Source organism: Mastigoproctus giganteus, chromosome 6 (assembly GCF_048544385.1).
Source record: "Mastigoproctus giganteus isolate SK-2022 chromosome 6, ASM4854438v1, whole genome shotgun sequence".
Classification (NCBI taxonomy): Eukaryota; Metazoa; Arthropoda; class Arachnida; order Uropygi; family Thelyphonidae; genus Mastigoproctus; species Mastigoproctus giganteus.
In genome coordinates, this window is record NC_143580.1 from 37,433,427 (window position 1) to 37,459,488 (window position 26,062).

The window sequence follows — 26,062 nt, forward strand, 5'->3', positions numbered from 1 at the left end:
TGAAAAAAAAAAATAATAAAATAAATAAATAAATAATAATTGAAAATTATTATTAAAAATTGTCAAAACATTTTTTAAAACTTAATATTTTTTTATTTATTTAAAATAAATTTTAAATATTTTCTCATGCTCTTATCTCTAGATCTGTAGTTACTAGAAAATATCTGACTTCAAATTTGGATTTGGATCTTCAGAATCCTTGCTATATGTACAGTGACAGACAAAAAAAAGCTGCATCACTTGTGAATTTTGCAAATAATATGTATTGATCTGCATTGTGGGTTGCAGAAATGTTCGAAATGCATTTATTAGATGGGATATATATCTCTGTGAATGAAATCCAATAAAAAAACTCCATCTGATATACCTAATTGCATTAATATCTTTCCAAAGGGTAAAATACGTAATTAATGCAAATATGAGAAATCATGCAAATTGCAATCATTACAACCAAACATACATTTTATTGCATTTACGTATACAAACTGAAATGACAAGTTAACATAATAGTATTATTTACTGTAAATCAGCAAAATAAATCCTCATTATTTTGTTGTTCTTCCTCTAGCTGCAATTACAGCCTTGCAACGAGCTGGCATAGAGTTAATCAACTTCTGGATATACGGTTGCCCAATTTTGTGGTACCACACCCTTACAATGCTTTCCTACAGCTGAATCTTACTTGTTGGCTTCTTCTGAGCAATTTTAGATGACATTATGTACTAAAAATTTTCAATAGAGTTTAAATCTGGACTGTTGCCAGGCCAGTCCAACACTATAATACCAGCATTTCTGAGGTGAGGTATGGCTGCACCTTAAGGGAGAAAAATGAGGGAAAACATTGGTGTAAGTTTGTTTTTAGCCTTATGAGACAAGAAGACAAACTCATCATTTAATCTAAATAGCATAAAACTTACCAATTTTACTGTGTGGCAAGGTGCTGAGTCCTGTTAAAAAATGCAGTTTTGGATGTCTGTGTAGTGATCCCTAATATCAGGTTTCAGGCACTCCTCCAAGATGGCAGTGTAGGTTTCTGCATTTACTGTTCCATTAATAAACTTAATTCGTCGCACCACTTTGCTTGTTATGCATCCCCAGACCATCTGTAAAGTTCCCAGACTGGCAGGGAACTTTACAGTCGGTGTTATGCAGTCAGGATGGTATACCTCCAATTTTCGTCTTCTGACATATCGCTTTCCATCCAATCCATTCAGGTTGAATTTCGATTCGTCAGAAAAGACGGTGTCCCATTGCTCTTTTGATCACGAAACATATGTTTTAGCCCAAGCAAGTTGCTTCTTCCTCATTTGTTTGGTCAACAAAGGCTTCTTCTTCTTGGGCTGATAGGCATTCAGACCACATTCCGAAAGCCGTCATTGGATAGTTCGTGCACTTGTTTCAACACCAGAGGCCATCTCAAAGTCCAGTTTTAGATCAGTAGCACTAGCATGCCGATTACGAAGGCATAGCATTTCAAATATCAATCTTGGGAAGGCGTAGTCACCCTCTCTCTCTCTCTTACGGCCTAATTCAGGTCTTCTCTTCACATCACTGGTTTCATGCTTTAATTTAGCACCCAGGATACTGTTCACTGGTGGCAGCAGCCTATTTTATCAGCGATAGCACGTGTAGAAAGCCCTTCCTGGGACAGAGCAACAGCCACTCTTTTTTATTTGTGTCATTAGTATCCTGAAAATTAGTATCCTCACATGCTCATTAGTATTCTGAAAAACAGGATACTAATGAGCATGTATACCCTTCCAACACCATATTTATAGAAACAGCTGATGACCTTGCAATTACTGTCTGATGCAATACCTTTGCTTTGCAGCAAACAAAATGACTGTAATCAAACAATATCTCTCACCTAAAAAAAAGTAACATTTGTTTCACTACAAATGTTACTTTTTTTAAGGTGATGCAGTATTTTTGTCTGCAACTGTACCTTATTTCAGGAGGGAAAAAAATTCAAAAGCTTGAAATTTGTTGTCCAATTTAGTAATACCCATTTTGTATAATAAATTTTATTAAAAATATCTAGTTTAAATTTATACATTCTCTTTATTTCTTAATTGTTTCAGTACTAAAAATTGGAATACACCTCAGATATTTGATCTCAAGGAAGGCAATGTCAGCTTAGTTGCTCAAGCTGAAAGGTGAGATTATTTTAATACTTAATATTGGATTTTGATTTTTGTGTAATACAGATTGTTCCAAAAGTCTGGCAAAAAATTAAAAATTGATTATGGAAATACTATCAGTTACAGAGGAATGAGGTTGTTTTATTCTTTAACACTATGAGTTATGTAATTATGTAACTAAATAAAGTTTTTATTTAATAAAAATCCTATAATTGTAAGTATTGCTGTGAAAAATGCATTCCTTTTTAATCAATAGTTTCCATTAGTCAGTTTTTAATTATTTTACATGATTTGGCTCAATACTTATCTGTAACCTCAAGTAACTTATACAACTTAAGTTAGTGTTATTTTTCTTTAACAATTTTCTCTTTTATTTCTGAAAAAAAAAGTTTCTGCTTTGAATTATGTTCAGAGTATATTAATGGTTGACTTTTCATTGATGAATTTCAATACTTAACTATGGTGAATTTAGGAAATCCTTATGTACCGTAATTTAAAGACTTCATTTTAAAATTACAAAAAGCTTAATTTACAGTACTCACCTCATATAATCTGTTTTGGTGTGATGAAAATTAAAGAAGTATGGTTGTGCGAATTAGAAACCTAAATAATATGAATGGAACATGATTTTGCCTGATTGTAATTATGATTACAATTTAAAAGAATCAAGATACTTGCTCAAAAAAATTGAAGTGCACATCCCATTTCTTGGTTGTTATATGTAAGACCTGTGTGTTAACACTGATAAGGTAAGTAGTTGATGAAAAAAGTTAATAGTCATAAACAGGCGACTTTCAAACTTTTCGTATTCAGTTAGAATTGTGTGGTAGAGAACTCGAAATATTTAAAGGAAGTTTATTTCCTGTGATGCAGTTCAGTGCATACCTTTCAATGCTTATTAAATGTAATTTTTTATTTCTTTAATGAAATTTTAAAATTTACAATTGTTGCATTTTTTACAGCTTTATTTTCAAGAAAACAGAATTTTATTAATTCTACTGAAAAAAAAAACATTAAACATTATGAACAAAATATAAACATGAAACTATTAATCTCTTTCATTTTCAAGTTTATTACACCATTAAATTTTTGAAAATTCAGTGTTATGCACATGCATGTATTTCCAATTAGAATTCTGCTGGGCTACCAATTAAATAAAAACAAATAAATAAATAAACAAATAAGTAATAATAATAATCAAGACGAGAAATCATCTTTTGTAATAATTAAAACAAAATTAATGATATCTAACACAACTATATTGATAGTGTCAGTTGCCCAATGAGAATGCAGTTGTTTACATCAAGCAACAACCAAAAATATTAGCAATAACAATGCCACTTTGTCTGTGAGATATTTTTCAGTTCAAGTTTAATTCCAAGTAAAAAATAACATTATTCTGGATTAGATGATGGAAATATAGTTTTAATTTTGTTAAAGGCAGTGACTGGTTTTCTTAGGTATTGCTGAGGGAATACAGGAAGTGATATGGTTTACAAGTGGTGTTCGGACTGTCGCTAGGTGTCACTCCGCCGGGGAAGTTGAGATTTTTGCAGTTATAAGTGATACCGAAACTAGCTAGGTAAAAGAAAACCCTCCTACAACTCACTCAATGCTTCCTCCTGCAATTTGAAACAATGGCTATTATTTTCAGTATCACTTATAACTGCAAAAATCCCATTCACTTCTCATCTATGATATTCCCATGTGGTTCAGGTGAGTTTAGCTTGAGGCTGACCACCGACTGGAGAGATTGTTAGTTGTATCATGCCTTGGTAAGAAGTGAGGAATGTGAGTTGTTTTATTTTTACTTATTTATTATTATTTTTTTTTTTTTTCCTTTGGCTGGTGCAGCAAAAGCTTAATTTATAGAAAAGTTTTTCAAGAAATGTAAAAAATCAAAACCATGCTCATCACTTTCTATGATAGCAAGGGAATTTTGCACAAAGAATGCAATGGCCAAAATGTTACTGCTGCCTGCTTCTGCATGTTTTGAAACGTTTATTGCAGAGAATCTGTTTTGTGCGGCCTCGATATTTTTTATTATTATTATTTTTTATATGTAAACCACAAACACGAGAGGTATTAGAACCTATAGCACTTAGTACCGTGCTTGGGTTGGAGGTTGAGAAGACGAAAGAAGATATTTGTTGACACTCGACTTGAATTTCTGTAGACTGTAATTTTCAGGAAATACGTATGAAGGAAGGTTGTTCCAGAAAACGGCAGTTGAATGAATAAACGAGTAAGATGAGAAGTTGGTTCTGTGAGTTTGGAGTTGGACAGTAAATGCATGTTGGCTGGTGGCGGCACGTGTTCGGACTGTTTTGAAAGAGAGAGCAGGAATTATAGAAGCCAATTCAGAATAACAGTGCCCATGGAAGTATCTGTAGAAGAGGTTTGCAGCAGAAACAGTACATCTATGAGACAGCGAGTGAAGAGACTCTGTTAGAGATGAATCATTAATTAACCTAACTGCCCTCTTCTGAATGGAATCAAGAAGCCTGAGAGAGGTTTTGGGGGCACCACCCCAGATGTGGGAACAATATTCCATGGCAGGGCGGATTTGCGATTTATACAGAGTGACCAGCTGTTTGGAAGAAAAGTAACGCCGAGAGCGAAAGAGAAAACCAAGTTTTTTAGATGCAGAGGAAGCAATATTTGTAATGTGCTTGTGCCACGAGAGATTAGAAGTCAGGGTAATCCCCAAAAGAGATATATCATTTTGCCAAGAAATCGGAGTGTCACTAAAGATAAGAATAGGAGCAGAAGAATCCTTTTTGCGAGATATAAGACAAGACTGAGTTTTAGAAGGGTTGAAATCAACTAAGTTGTCTTTACCCCACTGGAGAATTACCTGAAGATCGGCATTTAAGGAATTGGTAACAGATTTTCGAGAAGTTGAAGCTGATTGAGCAGGACAAGGTTTCTCAAAATGGAAAGTGGAATGCAATGTGCTATCATCGGCAAAACTATGGATAAGATTTCCAGTCAATGGAAGAAGGTCATTGATATACAAGAGGAAAAGAGTGGGGGAAAGAACTGAACCTTGGGGGACACCGGCATTAGTGGAAAAGTTAGAAGACAGAGAGCCATCTACCATCACCCTCAGTGAACGATCAAAGAGAAAACTGGATAACCAATTACTAAAAACAGTTGGCAAACCATAAGATGGAAGCTTGTTTAGAAGACCTTTATGCCAAACACGATCGAAAGCCTTTGAGATGTCTAGAGTGACTACTTGTGTTTCACAGAACCTTTCCATTCAATTAGTCCATAAATGGGTAACATAAGCCAGAATATCACCAGTGGATCGACACTGATGGAATCCATACTGGCAATCGTTGATCAGATGGAAGGTTTCTATGTAGTTTAAGAGATGGCAGTTAATAGATTTCTCCATTACTTTAAAAAGAGTAGAAGTAATTGCAATGGGATGATAATTGGATGGGAGGGATTTGTCACCCTTTTTAGGAACTGGCTGGATATGAGTAAATTTCCAAGCAGAAGGAAAAACACCTTTGGAATAAGAAAGTGATAAAAGGCGGCAAAGAATAGGAGTAAATTCAGGAGCACAGGTTTTGAGAACAAGTGGAGAAATACCATCGGGACCTGGAGCTTTCTTAGCATCAAGATTCGTCAAAATCCTTCTGACATCCTTTTGATGGAAGACCACAGGGGGCATTGAATGGAGCGTGTTGGGAATGGTGGGAGGTGTTTTACCAAGATTATTAATACATGAGTTGGAAGAAAAATGGGATACTAGTAGGTCAGCTTTATCCTTGGCTGAAGTGACAACAGAACCATCTGGTTTGGACAGAGGTGGGAGCAGAGATGGGCAAAAGTTGCAGCCAATAGCTTTGGCAAGAGACCAGAATGCTCAGCTACCATTAGGGCAAGAAGCAAGTTTTCTACTCTTAGCCTGTTCAAACTCTAGTTAGGACTGATTAATAACTGCTTTACAATTGTTGCGAGCTTTGGTGTATGCAGAAAATGAAACTGAAGAATTAGAAACAAGCCAATTACGATATGCAACATTCTTCTCTTGAACAGCCTTAGCACATTTATTGGAAAACCAAGGTTTAGATAGAGGACGAGATTTTAAAGTGGAGTGTGGGATAAAGGATTCCATTCCTGCAAGAATAGTTTCACTGACACGATCTGAGCAAACGTTGACATCAGAAGTTTTGAAACAGTAATCCGACCAGGGAAAAGAAGAAAAGAAATCTCGCAGGTCATCCCATTTTACATTCTTGTAATGCCAAACAACATGAGGTTGGGAATAGCCATGAGATAAAGGTTCCATTGGAGAAGAGACAATCACCAAGTTGTGATCTGAAGTGCCTAAAGGACCTCTCACTTCGACTGTGTACTTAGAAGGGTTGTTTGTGAGAAAAAAGATCAAGCGTATTGGCTGTATGATTAGGATTGTCCGGTATTCTTGTAAGTAAATGAACAATCTGTGCAAGGTCATTAGTAATTGCAAAAGCCTCAGCATCTCGACCAGCTGGGTCGGTGTGACAAGAAAACGGAAGCCAGCTGGAGTTGTGAACATTAAAATCACCAAGGAAAATTACCTCACTGTTAGGAAAGTTGGATTGGAGAAAGTCAAGTTGTAAAGAGAAGAAGTCAAAGAGCTCCAAGTGATTAGTGGAGTTGGGAGAACGGCAGAGACAACAGATGAATTTGACACAATGGGGTAGAGAGATTTTAAGCCAGAGAAGATCAAAGAGAGGAGATTCCAAATTGCCAAGTCTCTGACAGGGAATATCAGAACAGACATATGCACAAGTACCACCTTTGAGGCAAAAGGAATCATACAGCGAATAATTTGGGCATCTGAAATGAGCAGTAGTTGAATCAACCGATAACTGAGATTCTGTCAGAAAAAGTACATGGGCTTGGCAGACTGCAAATGAAAATGGACATCGTTGAGATTAGAATTGAGACCACGTATATTTGTGAAATGAATTAGGAAGTGCTTGGGAGGTTTAGATCTTTTCGCAGATAAGCTTGCTCTATTAGTTTGACAATTCATGGTGTATTCAATAGTAAGAAAAAGTGGGAGGGACATGCTGTATGAAGTAATGAAATTTTTGGATATGGCATACACATGGTAAGAATATGCCCAGATCCTTGACATAATGTGGCCTCGACAATGCTCCCCGCATACACACTACTCTGACTCCCTCCAGTCACTATCTGGCAGAGTAGAGGTAGCAAGATTATACATTAGCTGATCCGGAAGCCTCCTAGAGAGTTAGCAATAGGTTCGGTCCGGTGTACTAACTAGCGGCCGGCCTGCGAACACCGTTTTAGAGCTGTACCCTTGAAATGTAAGGAATATTGGATCTCGCCACGATGTTCATCATAACCTCAAAAGTCATCAATCATACTGCATGCTGGAAGAGATGGGGAAGGGTTGACCAGAACTTAGCTCTGTAGACTAAACATGGGTTCCACCACTTCAAGCCTCCAATAAGCAAAGTGGTGGTATTGCACTGGTTGATGAGAGTCATCTACCACATAGTACTGCCTGGTAACATAGAGGGGCGGCATTCCTCCATGTGGTGTGGGCGCCACACCTCGACCCCTGCTTACGTTGGTTCACACCTGGGTGGTCACCCACCATGTACTTGTGCATGGAGGTTATACCCAGGATTACTAACAGTCCCACCATCGTGAAGGTGCAAGCAGAGGATTTGGCTGTCACAGACCGTCCGGACTTCGCCGAAATTGGGTCCACCTGACTTGAGTGTCACCCGAATATCAGTTCCATCAGCATTTTAGACTCCCAGGTAGCAAGTACAGCTTGTCATGCATATCTGAGAGAATGTCTGTGACAACCTCAAGGACCTTGGAGAAGGTCCTCAAGGAGAAGAGAGGCGCCTCCGTAGCCAGGTGGGAAGGAGCACCAGTGCTTAGCACACGCTTCTTGATTAGACCGTGGTTCGAGCCCGTCACCACCAAATACGGAGTATGCGGAAAGGTCAGGGAATGACCATCGCACCGGAGCAATATGGCCTTAGTTGCTAATGCTCCTAAAAACCAAATAACAACAATAACAATAACAAGGAGAAGATGGCAGTTATGGAGAAGATGGCAGTTGGTTCCTCTTGCATGACAATGTACCAAGCCATAAGGCTCTCGTTGTTTGGCAGTTTTTGACTAGCAAAAAGTCTGCATACTGTTGCACCCACTGCATTCACCAGACTTAGCCCTGTGCAACTCCCTTTTGTTCCTGAAGCTCAAAGTACCACTGAAAGGCTGTTATTTTGATGACATTGGCACTATTCAGAGAACTATGACATACATTGAACAGTATACCAATCATAGCCTTCCACCAGTCATTAATTGTCACTTAGTGATTGTTGCATGCAGTGTGTTGATGCAGATGGAAGTTACTTTGACTAAATCAAGGGGTTAGTTTACTTGTATATAAGATCATTATTTTTTTGTAGCACAGTCTCATTTTCCAATTGCCATGCTGTGTAGTTTACTTATTGGACAATTTGTGATACCATGACAGTCTGATAGATCAAAGTCTACTTTGAATCCTTCTCTTCTCTCTTAATTTTGATGTGCGAGCTGACCGGGCTAACTGGGTGGGTAAAGTGCCTGCCTGGCAACCCAAAGGTCGCTGGTTCGAATCCCGCCTTGGGATTCGAACCAGTGACCACTCACCCCTACCCCATTTAAAAACTAGAGTTTACTAGCTGACTTGTGAGTGACAGGAAGTATGTATGTATGGCAAACTTACTGAAAATTAAAAAAGAAAAAAAAAAAGGTTAGAACAGATCAGTAGATTTGGATCAGAGTAAATGCAAAAACTTTGGGAGGTGCATTATGGCCACAGAAGCCGATGCGCCAACAACTAACAAAAAAAAAAAGAAAAAAAAGATGGGCGAGCCATTTTATTTACAAATGAGCCTAAGGCCTGAATTAAAATGAATTTCTTAATATAGTTAATTCTGTTTAATTCCAGATGTTTTCTGCTGGTAGATGGTGGTGGTTTATACCTTTATACATATGAAAGCCGTCCAATAAGTTCTCCTAAGTGGCCAGGCATGAGGCCAGATGTCTTGAATGCTTTCACCATTAGCCTAAGTAATGATACAGTGGCAGTAAGAGACAAAGCTGATGAAAAAGGTAATCTTTTTACTCGTTATTTTAAAGAATATTAAAGATTTAAGGTAACTGTGAGTTGATAATATTATTTAATACAACATCTGTAGGCTTCGAATTAAAATTACTCACTAAAAGTAGAATAATATTCTCCTAAAAGGATTACTTCTCGAGGAATTCTTGAGTCTCTTCAGTCAGGGCTGCAGTTAGCTGAGATTTGGTGGAGAGAATGTGATTTTTCACCCTAGAGTTATTCTAAGACTTTCAGCCTGCATGACATGCAAATTGGTCCACAAATGAGTTTGTGCAGATACAGCACACATGGCACAATATGGCCTCAGATGCTAATGTATTATATAAATAGCAACAACATCAAACTCACCCCTACCCCATTTAAAAACTAGAGACAGTTTACTAGCTGACTTGTAAGTGACAGGAAGTATGTATGTATGGCAAAGTTACTGAAAATTAAAAAAGAAAAAAAAGGTTAGAACAGATCAGTAGAAAAATTCAAGGCAATATCCATATAAATGATGTATCGTTTTGCTTTTAGACCAAGAAGCACTGAATTGATGTAAATAACCTTCATATTGTGTGCAGGAAAGGAGAGAATATATGGAAGCTTTCTTCATTCAAGAATATTCTTCCAGCATAAACAGCAACAAGGAAAAGATAAACATCCTCCCAGCACTGAAACTGCAACAAAACTAAATTCCCTCCCCCTCCCTCACTTCACTCTTCACATATCAGCAAGCATCCTGGTTTGCTAGCTTTCAACAGTTGCTCCTAACCATGTGACACTAGGCACCAAGAATTCTTTGGTCAATCAGCTTTCTCTAGTCTCTGCTAATATGAACGGAAACTAAGCAAGGGCATAAGAATGCCATACCTACATTCTGAATAGAACTCTACAAGACAGCACTCATCTTAGAAGATTGACATGTATGATGTATGAAAGGATGGCCACTAGCTAGCAGAGGTGCACTATAGCTCCGGCAGCTTATGTTTAAACACACATAACTAGCCAGCAAACTGCTCTTAAATAAATGACCTATTATGGAAACTTTGTGGCATCAGGCCGTTTGTAAAATAATTTCTTGATATACATGATAGATGCTTTCTGAAAAGCAGAGCATAAATTAGAACTAATTTCCCATAAGAAATAATTGTGAAGGGGGGGGGTATTACATGCAAGGGCCAAGCCAATGTACAGGGTTGAAGTTCCAAATGAGAAAATTATAGATAATTATAAACTGGTATTTGTGTAAGATATTTGTCAAGTAATACCAGAAATTACTCTTTCACAATAAGTGTGTTTTTATTACATATTGACCATGTAGAGAATGAAGTCGTAATACAGAACTGCTGTGCTTTTGGCAGCATAAGTTCTTACTTCGTGTTTTTATTTTTCATTTTTTTTTTTTAATTTAGTATTGTTTTTTGGCATTTTTTATTTTATATTTTCTTTTAGGCTTATTTTGTTTTGCTAGGTCTAAAGCAAGACTATGTCAGTATTGCAGATTTGTGTACCATATATATTGTTACAATATAGAAAAAATATAAAATTAATATTAAATTGCAATTTAATATTAAAAAAAATAGTTACAATTTACATTAGAAAGTTGGTTACAATTAATATTAGGTTACAATACAATTTACAATTCAAAATATGAAAATTAGTTACATATAGTTTTACTTATAGAAATTATACAGTAGAGAAAATACAGGTTAATAATTAACATACAATGCAATTAATACGTAATGCATCAAAATAAAATTTTCACAAAATATTGTCTTGTCAAGAGATAAGGTGCTGTTTTCAATGTCTTCATTAAATTTGTGACAGAAAGCTAATCTCACATAGTAACCCTTTTCCAGCAACATTTTATGCACTTGAGTCGTGGAAGGTTGCTTGTGCAATTTCACTCTAAGAATTTTATGCACTGTTGCTTTGGGAACATGGAGTTCCAAAGATTCCTGTCTTAGTAATATTCATGGGCTTTGCTGAAAAGCTTCCTTGACAGATGCCACAGTCTCCTTGTTTAATCCAGGCCCTCCAGTTCACTGCTTATCAGTAACAAAATTAGTCTCTTTAGTCTCTTTAAATTTCTTCATATAATTAGAAATTGAATTTCTTGCAGTGTTTCTTTTATGTAATGTATTGTAACTTTTCTTCTAACTGCTGATATGGACTTGCTAGCTAGAGGACACAGTTCACTTTCTCTACTATTGAAGCCATCTCTTTTACAGTAAATTATCTGAAATCATTAAAAAAGAAATTAGAGTAAATTAAGTAATTATTTTTATGCATAAAAACTAGAATATATTACCTTTCCAATGTATTTTACAGATTGTTTTTTATTTCATATAGAACCTAAGTTATTGCAGTTTTAAAGTGTACAAGGACTTTATGGACACCCTATATATCATTGTATAATAATTTTGCTATAAGGAGTCAGATTTTAAATCTTAAAATTGGCATTCACTTTCTCTGTTTCTCTAAATAAATAAATATTCATAAAAGAAAAGTTTCATCTATGTCGAGAGATCAATCCTTAATATGATCTTTGACAAATGAAGTGATTTTACCACTTGGTTGTTTGGAGTGGTCTGAATTAGAATCTTCTTTCAGCAACTGGAGGAATCCCTGAAAGTCACCCCTGGGGCTGAATTTCCAATGTCAGGTAGGGCAGACACTATTGCCTAAGTGGTTGCATCAGAAATTTATGCATCAGAAATCCGAAAGAATAACAACTCTAATATGATGTTTGTGATATCTCACCAGAAGTTCATTAGCATCACTGTTTTTGTAACCAGCGTATAAATTTTTTTTAAATAGCATTCATGATGTGAAGCTGCATTAATTGGACTAATTCATATAGCCAGGAATTCTTAATAGTTCTTAAAAAAGTCTGATGTATTGATTTTTTTTGTTGTTGCTGTTTTTATTAATGTTGTTGTGATTATCATTAATGGTGTATCAGTTGATGTGAATAAATTATTTTTTCACTTTTTAGAATACAATTATTATGCATTTTCCATCTGAAATTTAGTGACAATTTTAGCTTAAAAATTGAGTGTTTACTCCAAGACGCTGTTACTGAATTGCATCTCTTTCAAAGCACTTCCTTCTTAATAAACTACTAAGCTATCCAATTTATGAAATATTAACATAAGAAGTTTTTTTATTTTCTCTTTGCAGCAATATATCTTTTTGATGTACAATCTGGAAAAATTGTAGGTGATGGCAAACCTTTTGTTCATAAAGTAAGTTTGATTAAATTTTATATATATATTTTTTTTTCAGATAAATAGCATGTATTTAATATTTTACAATTAGTACAGGGTTGTTAAAATTAAAGTATCCCTATGTAGAGGGCTCTGGAGCGAGTTATAACACTCATACTGAAGAGAAATTTGGATAACAGGTACAATAAAGAATGCACTTGCCATTTATTGGGAGAAAAAAAAAATAGTTACAAAATTTGTCACTATATGGCACTGTGGCAATACAAATCACTTGAACAGCGCTACAATTGTTTAATGTATCCTCCATTTTGGTCAACAAAAGTTTCCATTCGAAGAACAGCATTTTCTACAGCAGAACGTAATATGTCAACTGGAATAGCCAGCACATGATGTCTAATGCTGTCCTTCAGATCTTCCAGAGTTTGACGTCCTTCCTGATACACCTGGTGCTTCAAAAAACCCCACAACCAAAAGTTGCATGGAGTGAGGTCCGGTGATCGGGGTGGTCGAGATGTCTGGAAACAACAGCTTATGACCCATTCGTCTCTAAAGTGTTGCCTTAGTAATCTTTGGACACAATGGTGGATGTGGGGGTGGCGCACCATTTGCACGATTATGATATCCTGAAGGCACCCACATTATTGTAGCTCTGGTATTGCGAAATTTGCCAACATTTCATAATATCGCTGTCCGGTGATGGAACAGGTGTGGGGTCCAGTCGGTGTTACCTGTTCAAAAAATATGGCCCAATCATGAATGTGGCCATAAATCCACACCACACTGTCACTTTTGGAGAATGCAACAGGACCTCTTGGGTAACTTAAGGGTTTTCTGTTGCCCAAATGTGACAGTTGTGCATATTCACTTGTCCATTTAAGCAGAAGTGGGCTTCATCACGCCAAAGGATGTTCCATGGCCAAGTGATATCCACTGTCATTCGTGCCAGAAACTGAAGTGCGTATGTGGAACGAATATCTGCATCACCATGCTTTAGCTGCTGTAGCATGTGCATCTTGTATGGATAGTACCGCAACACCTGACGCATTACTAGCATTACAGTGGAATATGGCATATTCACTTCACGAAAAACAGCTGGCACACTTGCGCTACCACATAGGAGATTGACTTGATAAATCCATGACAGCCATAACCACATCTTCAACATGAGAGCAGTCTACTTGTTTCCCTCTACCTGGTTGAACACCAAGATGTCCTGTCGCTTCAAATTTCGCAATCATTTTGCGGACAGCACAAACGGTCATAGGTCCACGCCTTATGCACTTCTGATGCCGGAATTCTCTGATAGCCGCAGCTGCATTGTTGCTGATCTGATAGTACAGCTTCACTAATAGTGCCTTTTCCTGCAACATTGTTGGCATTGCTGCTGCTGTAGTGCAGGCAAACATCTACTGTATGATTTTGAAGAGACTGCTTTGCTTTTATACAGTACAGTAGAGCTGAGTAGAGGTGCTGTGGCAATAACGTAAGTTATTTGCATAATTGTAACTAAGATAGTTAGAGCCTTAGAACTCACTCCAGAGCTCTCTACATAGGGGATACTTTAATTTTAACAACCCTGTACAAATACTGTCACATTAGAGCTGCTTTTGTTCTTTGGAATTTCTGATGCATTAACCATCAGTCCATAGTGCTCCAGTCATTGCAGCACTGATTAATATGGGATCTTGCTCATTCAAAAGTTTTGAATCCAACACATAAAGACATGAGAAAAAGGTTAGAGAAAATGTTTCCAGAAACAACAATATTTTAAGGCCAGTTCAGGTGATATAAAATTATATAATTGAAAATTTCGTCCTACTTTTCATGGTTTCAAAATTAAAGAACATTAAAGAACTCCGTTGCCAGGTGGGCAGGAGCAGCAGTGCGTAGCACACGCTACTTGATTAGACAGGGGTTAGAGCCCATGACCACCGCATATCCCCGGAGCAATATGGCCTTAGTTGTTAATGCTCCTAAAAACCAAATAAAAAAAACAACAAAGAACATAAATAATAAATAAATAAATTTTCTGTTTATACTCCGGGACGACCAAACAGTCAGAGGAGTTTACAAGATACACAGAATACAAGAAACAGCACCGTATTCAGCAGTCATGGGCTTGAACCCAGGTCATTCAAGGCACGTGTACTTATGCACCCGCGCGCCTGACCACTAGGCTATGGCTGCCTCATTCTCATAACCTCAACGTTAACATTGACAGAAGCGTCTGCATTGAACCATTAAGGTTAATTATGAGAGCATTACTGGATTCTAGAGAAATTCCCTTGGATTGGAGAAGTGCCATATATCTCAGATACATAAAGGCAGTTTTAAGAGTAAGCGAGTAACTACTGACTGGTCAGTCTAACTTCGGAAGAAAGAGCCACATTTATTTTGAAAAATCATGGAAGCAGTGATCAGAGTGCAATATGGAATTATTTAGATATAAATGAAATTCTGAATGAAGCACAGCATGGATTTGTAAAGGGAAAATCATTTTTAACTAACCTGGTTATCTATTTTGACAGAGTTGCTCATGATCCAGATGGAGAAAATAAATTTGACATTGTTTACTTGGATTTCAGCAAAGTATTTGACTCATTCCCACACAAGAGGTTATGTTACAATCTAGAACATGTTAGAACCATCTGGAAAATCCTTAGATGGATTGCAGGATGGATGCAGGGTGGGAGGCAGAGAGTTGCAATTAGTGATAATTAAAAATGGCAGCGGAGTTCCCCAAGAATCAGTATTGGAACCAGTTGCATTTTTAATTTTCCTAAATGACATCAATGAAGTGCTACAGGCAAAGAGCATGATGTCAAAATATGCAGGTGATGTCACGGTCAGTATAGCGGTTAATGATCAGCACCAAGCAGCACTTCTTCAGGACAACTTAGATAGACTTCAGAGAAGGTCAGAAAAGTGGCAGCTATGTTTTTATGCAAAGTTTTACACTTTGGGAATAGCAACCCAAACTAACTTATACACTTGGTGGGGGTTGAACTAAAAACAGTACTGAAGAAAGGGATTTAGTAGTTAAGCTGTGGTTGGACATGAATTTCTCTGAGCAGTGCAGACAGGTAGCAAGGAAGACCCATGGTGTCCTGTCGATGATTTATTGTACATTTTCTTGTAGAGACAGGGAAGTTATAATCACACTCTTTAAGGCAATTCTAAGACCACACACTTGGAATACTGTGTTCAAGTATGAAGACCACCAAAAAAATAGACATCAAGCTTCTCAATAGGTTCCAAACATGCACAACACACCTGGTGAGATCAGCAAAAGGGTGTCTATATGAGGAAAGGCTTTGAATAGATGGGCTACAGAGCTTGATGACTGGACACCTTAGAGGGAAAAATTAGAGGGCTGAGGTGTATAAGGCTGAGAAGTGAAAGTAAACTAAACTGCTAAGAGGAAGATGTTTAGACTGAATTGCATGAAGTTTTCTTTTACCCAGCAAGTTCATAATTACTGGAATAAGTTGCCTCCATGGGGTTTTAGGCTGTTAGTGTGAGGAAGTTCAAAAGTCAGCATGATAGACATCTGCACAAGAAGGGGGTCAACTTGTTTATTTTATTATTTATCTATTATTATTTTTATTTTTAATTATTAATTAAATTTTTATTATTAATAATTTTTGTTTGGTGCTGGTGTAGCAAAAGCCTTGATTTCTTTTGCACCATATGGCTGATACTAATATTTTCCACATTTCAGTCCAGTCATGTTTCAAAATTTGGCAACATTGTATGGCCTCCGAAGTTCCCTGGCCTCATTGGAAATGCCTTGTCCAGTGGAGATATCTGAAGGAAAGATTTTTTTTTCATGCGTGTCCAGCATAGATTAGAAAGCTGAGTAACTATCGAGACAGCATATTTACATGACTTAATGGTTAAAACTTCATTTTTAATGTTAATTTGTTCAATTGATATTGCAGAATAAAAACTACTACAGGCACTCCTTGACTTACATACTTAATTGTGTTTTTTTTTTTTTTTTTTTTTTTTTTCATGTATGAAATCCATTTTGTACATAAGTCCAACTTCGGTTATAGGTACTAAATACATGTACAGTACAGTACAACTCACTGAGATTATAACCCCCAACAAACTTCACCAGGCCATATGTATGGTCTTGTTTTCAGCATTTTATGATTTGTAACCAAGTCAAATGAGGTTGAAAAAACACAATGAATAATAACGTAGAGTACAGTATTTATTCAAAAGTAATTTTATCTGATACCTGTAAACAGTACTGTATAGCATATAAACAAGATACAATATACAAGAACAAAAATAAACAAGTGTTTTTTTTTTTTTTTTCCTTGGGTTGTAAAATTTAAAACACTAAAAAAGATAAGCAATCAATAACTAAGAACACGGCATGCACAAGTGAGATACAGAGTAACAAGTTTTTTGCAAACTGTTTTTATTGTTTTATGGTAGTGACTTCCAGAAATGTGCTTTAGAAAAATATCACGAAGGCATTCAAAATTGATTCTTATAACCAAACATAGCAATAAACAGTGTTGGAGTTCTTGGAGTAGGGTTTTTTTTAGGAACATCAGCGACTAAGGCCATATGTTCCATTTATACTCTGAAAATTGTGTGTGTTCTGTGGTCAATTTTCTGTTTGCTGGACGAAAAACCAGAGTTTCCGAGATAATAAATAGTGAAAGTGTAGTGCATTTTAATGGTTTGGATTGGTTTTTTGAAATTTGATTCTATAAAATTGCTGATTCTAGTGATGATGTTAACTGCACCTACTTATTTCTGAGCTTATGATTATCTCAGACCGGACCACATAGTCCTTCCCCTCAGCCAGTAGCAGTATTTGTAAACATGTTGGCTGCGTGTTTTGTTTTTGCATCCTTTAGTTAAAAGTTATTTTTATGTTATGCTTATTTGACATAAATTTATATAAAGCTAATGCAATTTCCATTATAAAAATGACCTTTTAGAGACCGGACCACATAGTCCTTCCTCTCAGCCAATAGCAGTGTTTGTAAACATGTTGGCTGCATGTTTTGTTTTTGCATCCTTTAGTTAAAAGCTATTTTTGTGTTGTGCTTATTTGACATAAATTTATATAAAACTAATGCAATTTCCATTATAAAAATGACCTTTTAGAGAGATAAATAGCTTAGTTATATAGCAAAAATTTCAACTTCTGAGGTCTTCGAACGAATTACCAAAAAACAATATTGAGTTCACATTATGATATTTTCACAATAAGATGGTGTCTCTGGAACAGATTAATATCGTAAAGCGGGGGGGGTCCACTGTACACAGCAGCTGATTTTGGAACTTTGTGCATGTGGTTCAGAACTGCCATATATTTTAAGTATACTTTATTTTTTATTAATTTTGAGAAGCTTTGTATGTATTTACAAGTTGTACATAAGTCATTTGTATGTAAGTAGAGGAATGCTTGTAATTCATATTGCTGCACACTGTACATACTGCAGAAGAACTGCACATGTATATTTGCAGCAAAATAAAATTTGAACAATGTTAACAATGAAGAGAGTATTGCAAGAATGTGTGATACTGTTGCTGATATTATTATTATGGTTCTTTCAAATGGGCTTGACCTGGCCAATGTAAAGTTATTGAAGATTTTAAATATATGAAGACAATAGAAACCCTCCACTTCCTTTAAAACATCATTTTATGGTTTCCAGTAGGTGGTAAAGTTATAACAATTTAAGATTTTCGACATAAACGCCTGTTATCTTTTTGTTGACTCTTTATAATATAATTTAAGTACTCTCTTCTGTTTGCTGATGAGGAAACTGTTTTTCTTTTGAGTTACATTTAACCCTTTAAACATAGCTTAATTTTACAGTGACTTTCCAAAAAAAAAAAAAAACTAGCCAACTTAAAATACTTTGTTTTATTTTGTTTGCCTAGATGGAAGTCATGGAAGTTGCCTTAGATAATTGTGGTCCAGCAAATGAAAGGAAGCTAGCATTTGTTGACAAAAACTTTGATCTTTATCTTACCACAGTGCGAGGAGTTCCAAATAGTGGAATTAGAACGGTGAAATTAGGCAAGTTTTGCATGTTTGAAATAATGTGGACTTTTTTTGTTTGTTTGTTTGTTTGTTTTTGAAAACAGATGGCTTAGAAATTACAGTAGAGCATTGAAAATCCAAACGTCAATAATCTGAACAAGCCAGCATTTATTATTATTATTATTTTTTTATGCTGGTGTCATAAAATAAATACAGTAAGCACTGGTTATTGTGATCACATTTGCGAATTGAATTTTGATTCAATGATCTGAGAAATATTATCCATAGACTATAAAAATGAAAATATAAAGCAGCAATTTACACTTTTATTACCTTACCAATTAACAAAATTAAATATGTGAAAATCAACAAACAAGCTGAATGATGAATCAACAAACTGAATGTTATCCTACTCAGCTACTCTTGCTGACAATTCTGGCAATAACAAAATGAAATTTGAAAATGGTGCAGAAAAAAAATAAGTAATTATTTTTGTTAAAGGCCTATACATGTGTTATTGTGGCTGAAGTTCTATTTGTTTTGTTACCTATGAATAAAAATATGTAAGTACAACTTCTAAAATCTGAACAAATTGGAAGTCCGAACTACCCCAAGTCCCAATTAGTTCTGATTATCAATGCTCTACTGTAGCTTTAAGCTAATGAGAGTGCTATTGCTATCGTGAATTGATTTATTACTACACTTGTGAAGATTGTTCATTAACTTTCAAAAAGACATTTTACATTTCTGCATTAGAGGGTTCAGCCATACCTCTAGCTGTTTCAACAGTCATTACCATCTCTATAGACTTTCCCAGAAATGCAAAACAATAGCATACCTGCCAGTCTTCCAATTTAGTTGGAAGTTTTCCAATAATTGTGTGTATCCTCTGGTTTTCCAATAAACTTAGTTTTCTTCTGGTTTTCCAATGAGTTTAATTTTCTCCTGATTTTTTGGTCAAGTTGGTGTCTTTTGAAATATGCAGATACAAGTTGTATGCTATTTTTTTCATTTACAAGCCTAACAAATTTAACGTGTTTAAAAGCAAATGTTAGGTGGCTCTGCGTGTTCACTTTAGTTTCATAGCAGCACATGATGTTTTGTGCGAGTTTTCAGTAATTTATCTCAATTATCACAGATTCTAATGAATCCTAATTTATCTTTGTAATAACTTTACCTTTGTGATGTAACTTATCCAGCTCTGTTTTGCCACTGTTGTCAATACCTCTACCTTTTAGCTCTATTATTCCTCAATAGGCTGAATGATTTTACTCAGCTAAGGTTTCAAAACATTGCCTTAATATTAAGTACTTGTATTGTGGTGGTTATTCAGTTTTCTTGTAACCATTTAACTCTGAGCTTGTCACGGGTGATTGATGTGAGACTCAGGCAATATTTCATCAATTCATGCTCTTCATCTACTTCATACACAGAAATCTCTGTTAATTCATACAGAAATCTCTGTTAATTATCATACAATGCAATAATTAACACATTATGTCCTATCAATGATTTATTGAACAATAACCTGTTGAGATAAGAAGGTCATAATCCCACTGTAATTGTATAAGACAATTGTAAGACCCCATTTAGACTGTGTCCAATTATGGAAATTTCATCTGAAAAAAAAAACTGAGCTTTTTGAAAGGGTCCAAAGAAGGGCAGCTCATATGGTGAGATCGGCAAAAGGGCAACTATACAAAGAAAGACTGATTATGTGAGCTACAGAGCTTGGCAACCAGGCACCTTAGAGGGGGCCTAATTGAGGTTTTCAAGGATCTGAGAGGGGTTAGTAAAATGAATGAAGGTGGAATTTTTGCTGTTATAAAGAATTCCAGAACTAGGGACCTTAAATTCATATCACAAGGGAAGAGGTTTAGACTAGATTGTAGGAGGTTTTCTATTAGCCAGCAAGTTGTTGATTATTGGAACAAGTTGCTAACAGTTTGAAGAAATTCAAACTGTTAGTAACTTGTAATATTAGTATTATTAGTAATAGTATTAATTACTGTTAATGAAGGGCTGCACTTTTGAAAAGTGTGTGTTTTGTGATTAACACCAGAACTTTTTTTTTTTTTTTTTTTTTTTATGAAAACCCCAAACACAAAAGGTATCAAAACCTATAGTACTTAGTATCATGCATGGGTTGAAGGAGAAGTATGGGGGAAGGGGAATGCCGGAAACTTTGCTCTAGAGACTAAACATGGGTTTCACCACTTCAAGCCTCCAATAAGCAAAGTGGTGGTATTTCACCGGTTGATGAAAGTCATCTACCGCCTACAACTGAAAGGACAACAACTTAATATGTGTTCCGTGGTTTTTGGACAGTATGAGAGCTTAAAAGAAACTTTTGTAGGATACATAGTGACCAGAATCCTTGGTCTGCAATTTCTAATGCCTTTCTGGTAATTACACACCAGAAAGCTCATATCAAGCATCAGCCAAGAAAGTGTTACTCAGTGTATTCTGGGATCATGAAAGAGTGATTCTGGAACAATATCTGAAGAGAGAAAAATCATTGGTGCATGACAAATGTTGTGATGTGCTTTTCTAGCAATTTGAAAGAAACTTTGTGCTTTGTCGTCCTTGGAGGAATGCCAGCAACATGATAATGCCTGTTGCAGGCATTCCTCATAATGCCTGCTGCTTATTGTGCCATGAATACAGATATAGGAGATGCAGTTTGAGGTATTACTCTATGTGATTATCTCCCCATTTTTTGGCCACTAAAAATACACTAATAGGATGTCACTTTTCATACAATGAAGAGGTCAAGATGGCAGTGCACTAACAGCTTCAACCCCAACCACAAAACTTCTTCTCTTGAGGAGTCCAGGAGTTAGTGCAACATTGCAGGAAATGTGTCAAATGTAATGGAGATTAAATTGAAGATTGGCTTGTGTAATTTCCTTGTTTGTGAAATATGAAATACAACTTTTAATTAAACTTTTGTGATTTTTTTCTGAATGACCTTTGTATTTAGAGCTGAAGGAAATTTTTTTTATTACAAACATTATTTTTGGCATAGAAAAGAGGATTTTAAAATCAGTAAAGAAAAACAATTGATTTTTCTTGAATTTGAACAATAAGATATTGTTGAAATTTGGCCTTTTCACAGCCTATTAGTATTAATCTTGGCAGTGATGCAAGAAAGCAAGCTTAGACAGTGTCAGCCAAAAAAAAAAAAAAAAAACCTTTCTCATATCACCCATCCATCCCCCCCTCTGTTGTTGAAATCTGGCCTCTTCACAGAATATTAGTCATGAGTCTGAGCAAGAGAAAGGATGCCACTAGCTTTGGACTTATTCGGCCTATTCAAAGCCTTTTATTATTTATTATTAAATATTTATTTTTTAATTACATATCCTACAGAAAATTGTCTTAATAACTGAATGTACATGCTCGATAACAAATGCAAATTTAAAATAGTACTTATTAACAGTTACATAATCAGCTTAGACCTATTGAACTGAATAGTAATATGTAATAGTTAACATATAAATACAAATCAGTACCATAATAAAATATAATATTGAATGAAAAACATAAAAACATACATTAAAAAGGTAAGATCTACTCACAGAATTTTGACTAATAATATTATTAAAAAATAATAAATCTTACAAATCCAGACTGCAGTCAAATCACATATCTATTTCTATTCAGTGTATTCCTGACAAAATGAATGGCTAATTATTACGTATAAAATATACACTTGACCTCCTTTAGTCCATCAGCCCTTTGATATGGTCTGTACCAAGCCATGGAATTTTTCACACCCTGGGAGTACTGTTAGAAGTAAACTGCCCTCTGTCTTATATAATTAAATAAGGCTTTTTAGCTACATGTTTTCTCTGCTTACCTTATTTTACACATAAGAAAATAAATAAATATTGTACTGTTTACTGTGTTCATCCTTTATTAGTTAGCTTGAATTGATATACTGATAGACCTGTTTATTATTTATTATTTTATACAGTAAGTAAAATATATGTGGGCAAATTTAAATTATATAGTTCTAATTTAAAACTAGATGCGGTATATAAGTGTAACTTTGAACATTTATAAAATGCTATGTGAAAAATTTGATGAAACTGCTCTGATTGGTTTCCTTTCAAATATGAATGTGTAATGATGTATTATAAAGGGTCAATCACATGGAGTTGTACACAAAAGAAGTGTGAGGAGTCATTAATTTCTTATGAGCTTAAGGCATGAATAATTGTTCATAGTGTAACTTACAAAAAAAATAAATAATATTTAATTTTTGTAAGTTGTGTCAATTGTTTTAAGGAAGGGAGAAGTAATTTGACTGTACCACAATGGTTGTGCCTTCTCTGTTGAAACTAACTTATGTTCTGTAACTGCTGAGTGAATAAATATTTAACTAGTCTTGGTTATTGCATTTTAAAGTTTTTTTTTTTTTTTTAATAGTTGCATTTTATTAATTATTAGGCATTCAAGTTAAATTCCTATTTTGTGTGGTATTATTTCTGCATACAGGTAAACTAGCGTTTATCACTGTATTGTGTACATTATCCAAAATATCTGGTTTCCACAAACCTCAGTTGCTGCTATTTAATGTTACTAAACATATGCAAAAATGTATATAAGGTTTTCTTTAATGATGCATTTACTAAAGCTGAATGCATCATTCAAGTCAGATGCTGGGCATTTCATGTGGTATACAGTTTTAGATGTCATTCATCAGGAACTGAATTGTCATAAATTGTTAAGTAGGTGGGTTCTAAAAATGTTAACAGGTAAGCAAAAAAAAAAAAAAAATGCACACACTGGGGGTGTTGTTTGGGAAATCTTTAGAATAGATCCTACTTGGGCATACTTCTCCCCTGGGGTTACACCAGCAATATGACAGTTGTGTTATTGGTGTTGTGACATATTCCGGTAGCAGGATTTTGAAAATAACTTCAAATTTTGAGATAAATCTTTGAATGCTTATGGTGATTATGTTGAGAAATAGACGCTTGTCTGTAATTAACTACACATAATTTCTTTTCTGTGTCTCACTAACTTTCAAAAACAAAACACTGGAAATCAGTAATTAACCCTTTCATTGACAAGTATATTATGATGTAGAATAGCTGCAGTGCTGACATGTGTGTTCAATGATATATCATGAAACACTTATTGGCCTTGTAGTGCCAGTTGTAATGTAATATGTATTTGCTTCTTTGTTCCTTTTTTTGGGTATTTATGCATTTAAATACAACTAAATATGAAACAGAAATGCTAGCGTTAAACAAAAATACAAACAGCAACAATTACATTCATTCACATCTGATTTGGTAATGTCTCTCTCAAACAACAATTCGAGAAATTACTAATTGGATTGGTGCTTTTTTATAATTGTTGTTTGGAATGCTACCAAACCATTTTGGCAACTATTGTAAATCACCAAGATCACTCCCTTTTTTTTAAAGATTGTTTCTAAACCATGGAACTTGCAGATGATGGAATGGTGTATTAAAGGAGTTAAAATGCAACAGCCACCTCCCTTTTTCTATAGGCCCTAACCTTCCATTTTCAATTTTATTGCTTATGGACACATTCAGAAACAAAACACCCATAAACTTAAGATCCTACTGCATTATTTTCAGTTATTGTGTTATAGAACTTATTTTGTTAAGTACAAAAATAGGAGGTCATTAACAGTTCCAAAATAATGATAAAGAATAACACATTTTTGAGCCATTTTTCAAGGTCATATATACTTCATTAAAATCAAATGAAACTATAAGGCTTTTGACTATCACCTACTCTAAAAGACTACTTCATAAATATTACAAACATTTACTACAAGCATAAGTTCCCCCATTATAGTAAAAATTGTGGATTATGAATTCAGATTTATAAAAGGTTATTTCTCACATTTTTTTAGAGGTAAATTATCACATTTCTCATACAACTTGATATTTAAATGCATGTGTATATAACAAACACCTCATGATGTTATTTGACTTTCTTTTCTAAACAGTTTAGCCATTTTCACATATGTATGAATATTATAATTAATTATTATGATATTCCATTTCAGTAATTGAATTCCATCTGGCTTATTCTTTTTTCCTGCTAGCATGCTGTATTTACCAAGTTATTCATAATATCCAATTTGTTCACACCCATCATTAATGTTTCTTATGACCTTGTTAGAATGTAATTATAAAGATTAACAAAATGGTGGAAGGAAGCCAAACTGGTAACATCAGCCTTAAAAAACATTATTATGCATAATTTTAAGTTGTGTTGCCTTCATTAATGTATTTTTAGTACTTCTTAAAATCCTTCTTTAAATTTACATTTACAAATTTATTATACTCACCAATATCCCTCCAGAGGAGTTTGACAAGTATTATTAAATCTCCTGTAGTAACATTTAAGACTAAAGAAAATGTATGTGTGAATTTTACTAATTTGATTAGTGATGCATAATTATGTATTTGGTACTTATATTAGGCTGTTATTAAGTAAATTTTTATTGTGTAGGTGTAATGATGCAGTCTATTATGTGGGATGATAACACTAATATGCTTGCTGCTTTGCAAGATGGCCGACTTTCTGTGTGGTATTATCCAGCAGTAGTGTATGTAGATAAGGGTTTATTACCATATACAGTTGTTGACAAAGAATCTAGGTCGGTGTTATTCCATTTTCCTTTGTGTTTAACTTTACTTTCAACTGTGCAGATTGAAATATTTGTATACTTTTATTTATTTTTTTTCTGTTTAAAGTTTTTGAGTTGTCAAGCTATTTAAAAGTTAAATGGAGCAGCTGCCTATTGAATATTTTAACTATTTACCTGATTTTTTGTTGTTTCTGTTTTTTTTGTACAGATATTCTTTAGCATGAAAATTTCATAAGCTATGATTTTGCATTATGTCATGATATTTGATATGTTGGTATACATTATCAAATAAACAACTATAGTGGACTCATTTATAGCAGTGGAGGGGAAAAGTAGTGTTAATAAATTCAAAACATGTGATCTGTTATATCAATCTAAAATATTCATTACCCATGTTGCATTCAACCTGAAAATTATATAAACAATTGTTTTGGAATTGAAATTTCTTTGCTATTATGAATGCTTGTCCAGTTTTTTGACATTACACTACACTTTAATTAAAAAAGAACTAACCATCTTCGTTTACCTATTTTATCTTTATTGCATAAAATAGGAGACGCAGCAGTCGGAAATGATGACTGCACCCCTATTTTATGTTTCTTAATGTTTCTCCACATTTTACAATATGAAATGTGAAGCCCCGTGGAATGCTGATTCAAGTTTCTAGCTGAATCATAATATGTTGTATACTGGAATGTTTAACCATTTTGTGAGTATGCACTTATGTTTTTTCATGTAAAGGATCAAAGGATTATGGCACATAAACTGCTCTACCATTGGTATCTGGACCCTGCATAACTACAAATAACCTTTATTTACAGAAAAACTAATAATGTGTGCTGAAACCTTAGACTTTATGACAGCCTCTAGTCTCTATGGGCGCCT

General features: G+C 34.8%; 1 protein-coding gene across 1 annotated transcript in view; it reads left to right on the forward strand.

The window, feature by feature from the left end:
* The window catches only part of Oseg5 (intraflagellar transport protein Oseg5), a 118,284-nt gene that overhangs the window by 56,272 nt on the left and 35,950 nt on the right, over positions 1–26,062 (forward strand). The window contains exons 10-14 of the mRNA XM_090376143.1: positions 2,082–2,156; positions 9,127–9,290; positions 12,469–12,533; positions 18,432–18,570; positions 25,039–25,186. Coding sequence (XP_090232269.1) covers positions 2,082–2,156; positions 9,127–9,290; positions 12,469–12,533; positions 18,432–18,570; positions 25,039–25,186 — 591 coding nt within the window. The remainder of the gene's footprint in view (positions 1–2,081; positions 2,157–9,126; positions 9,291–12,468; positions 12,534–18,431; positions 18,571–25,038; positions 25,187–26,062) is intronic.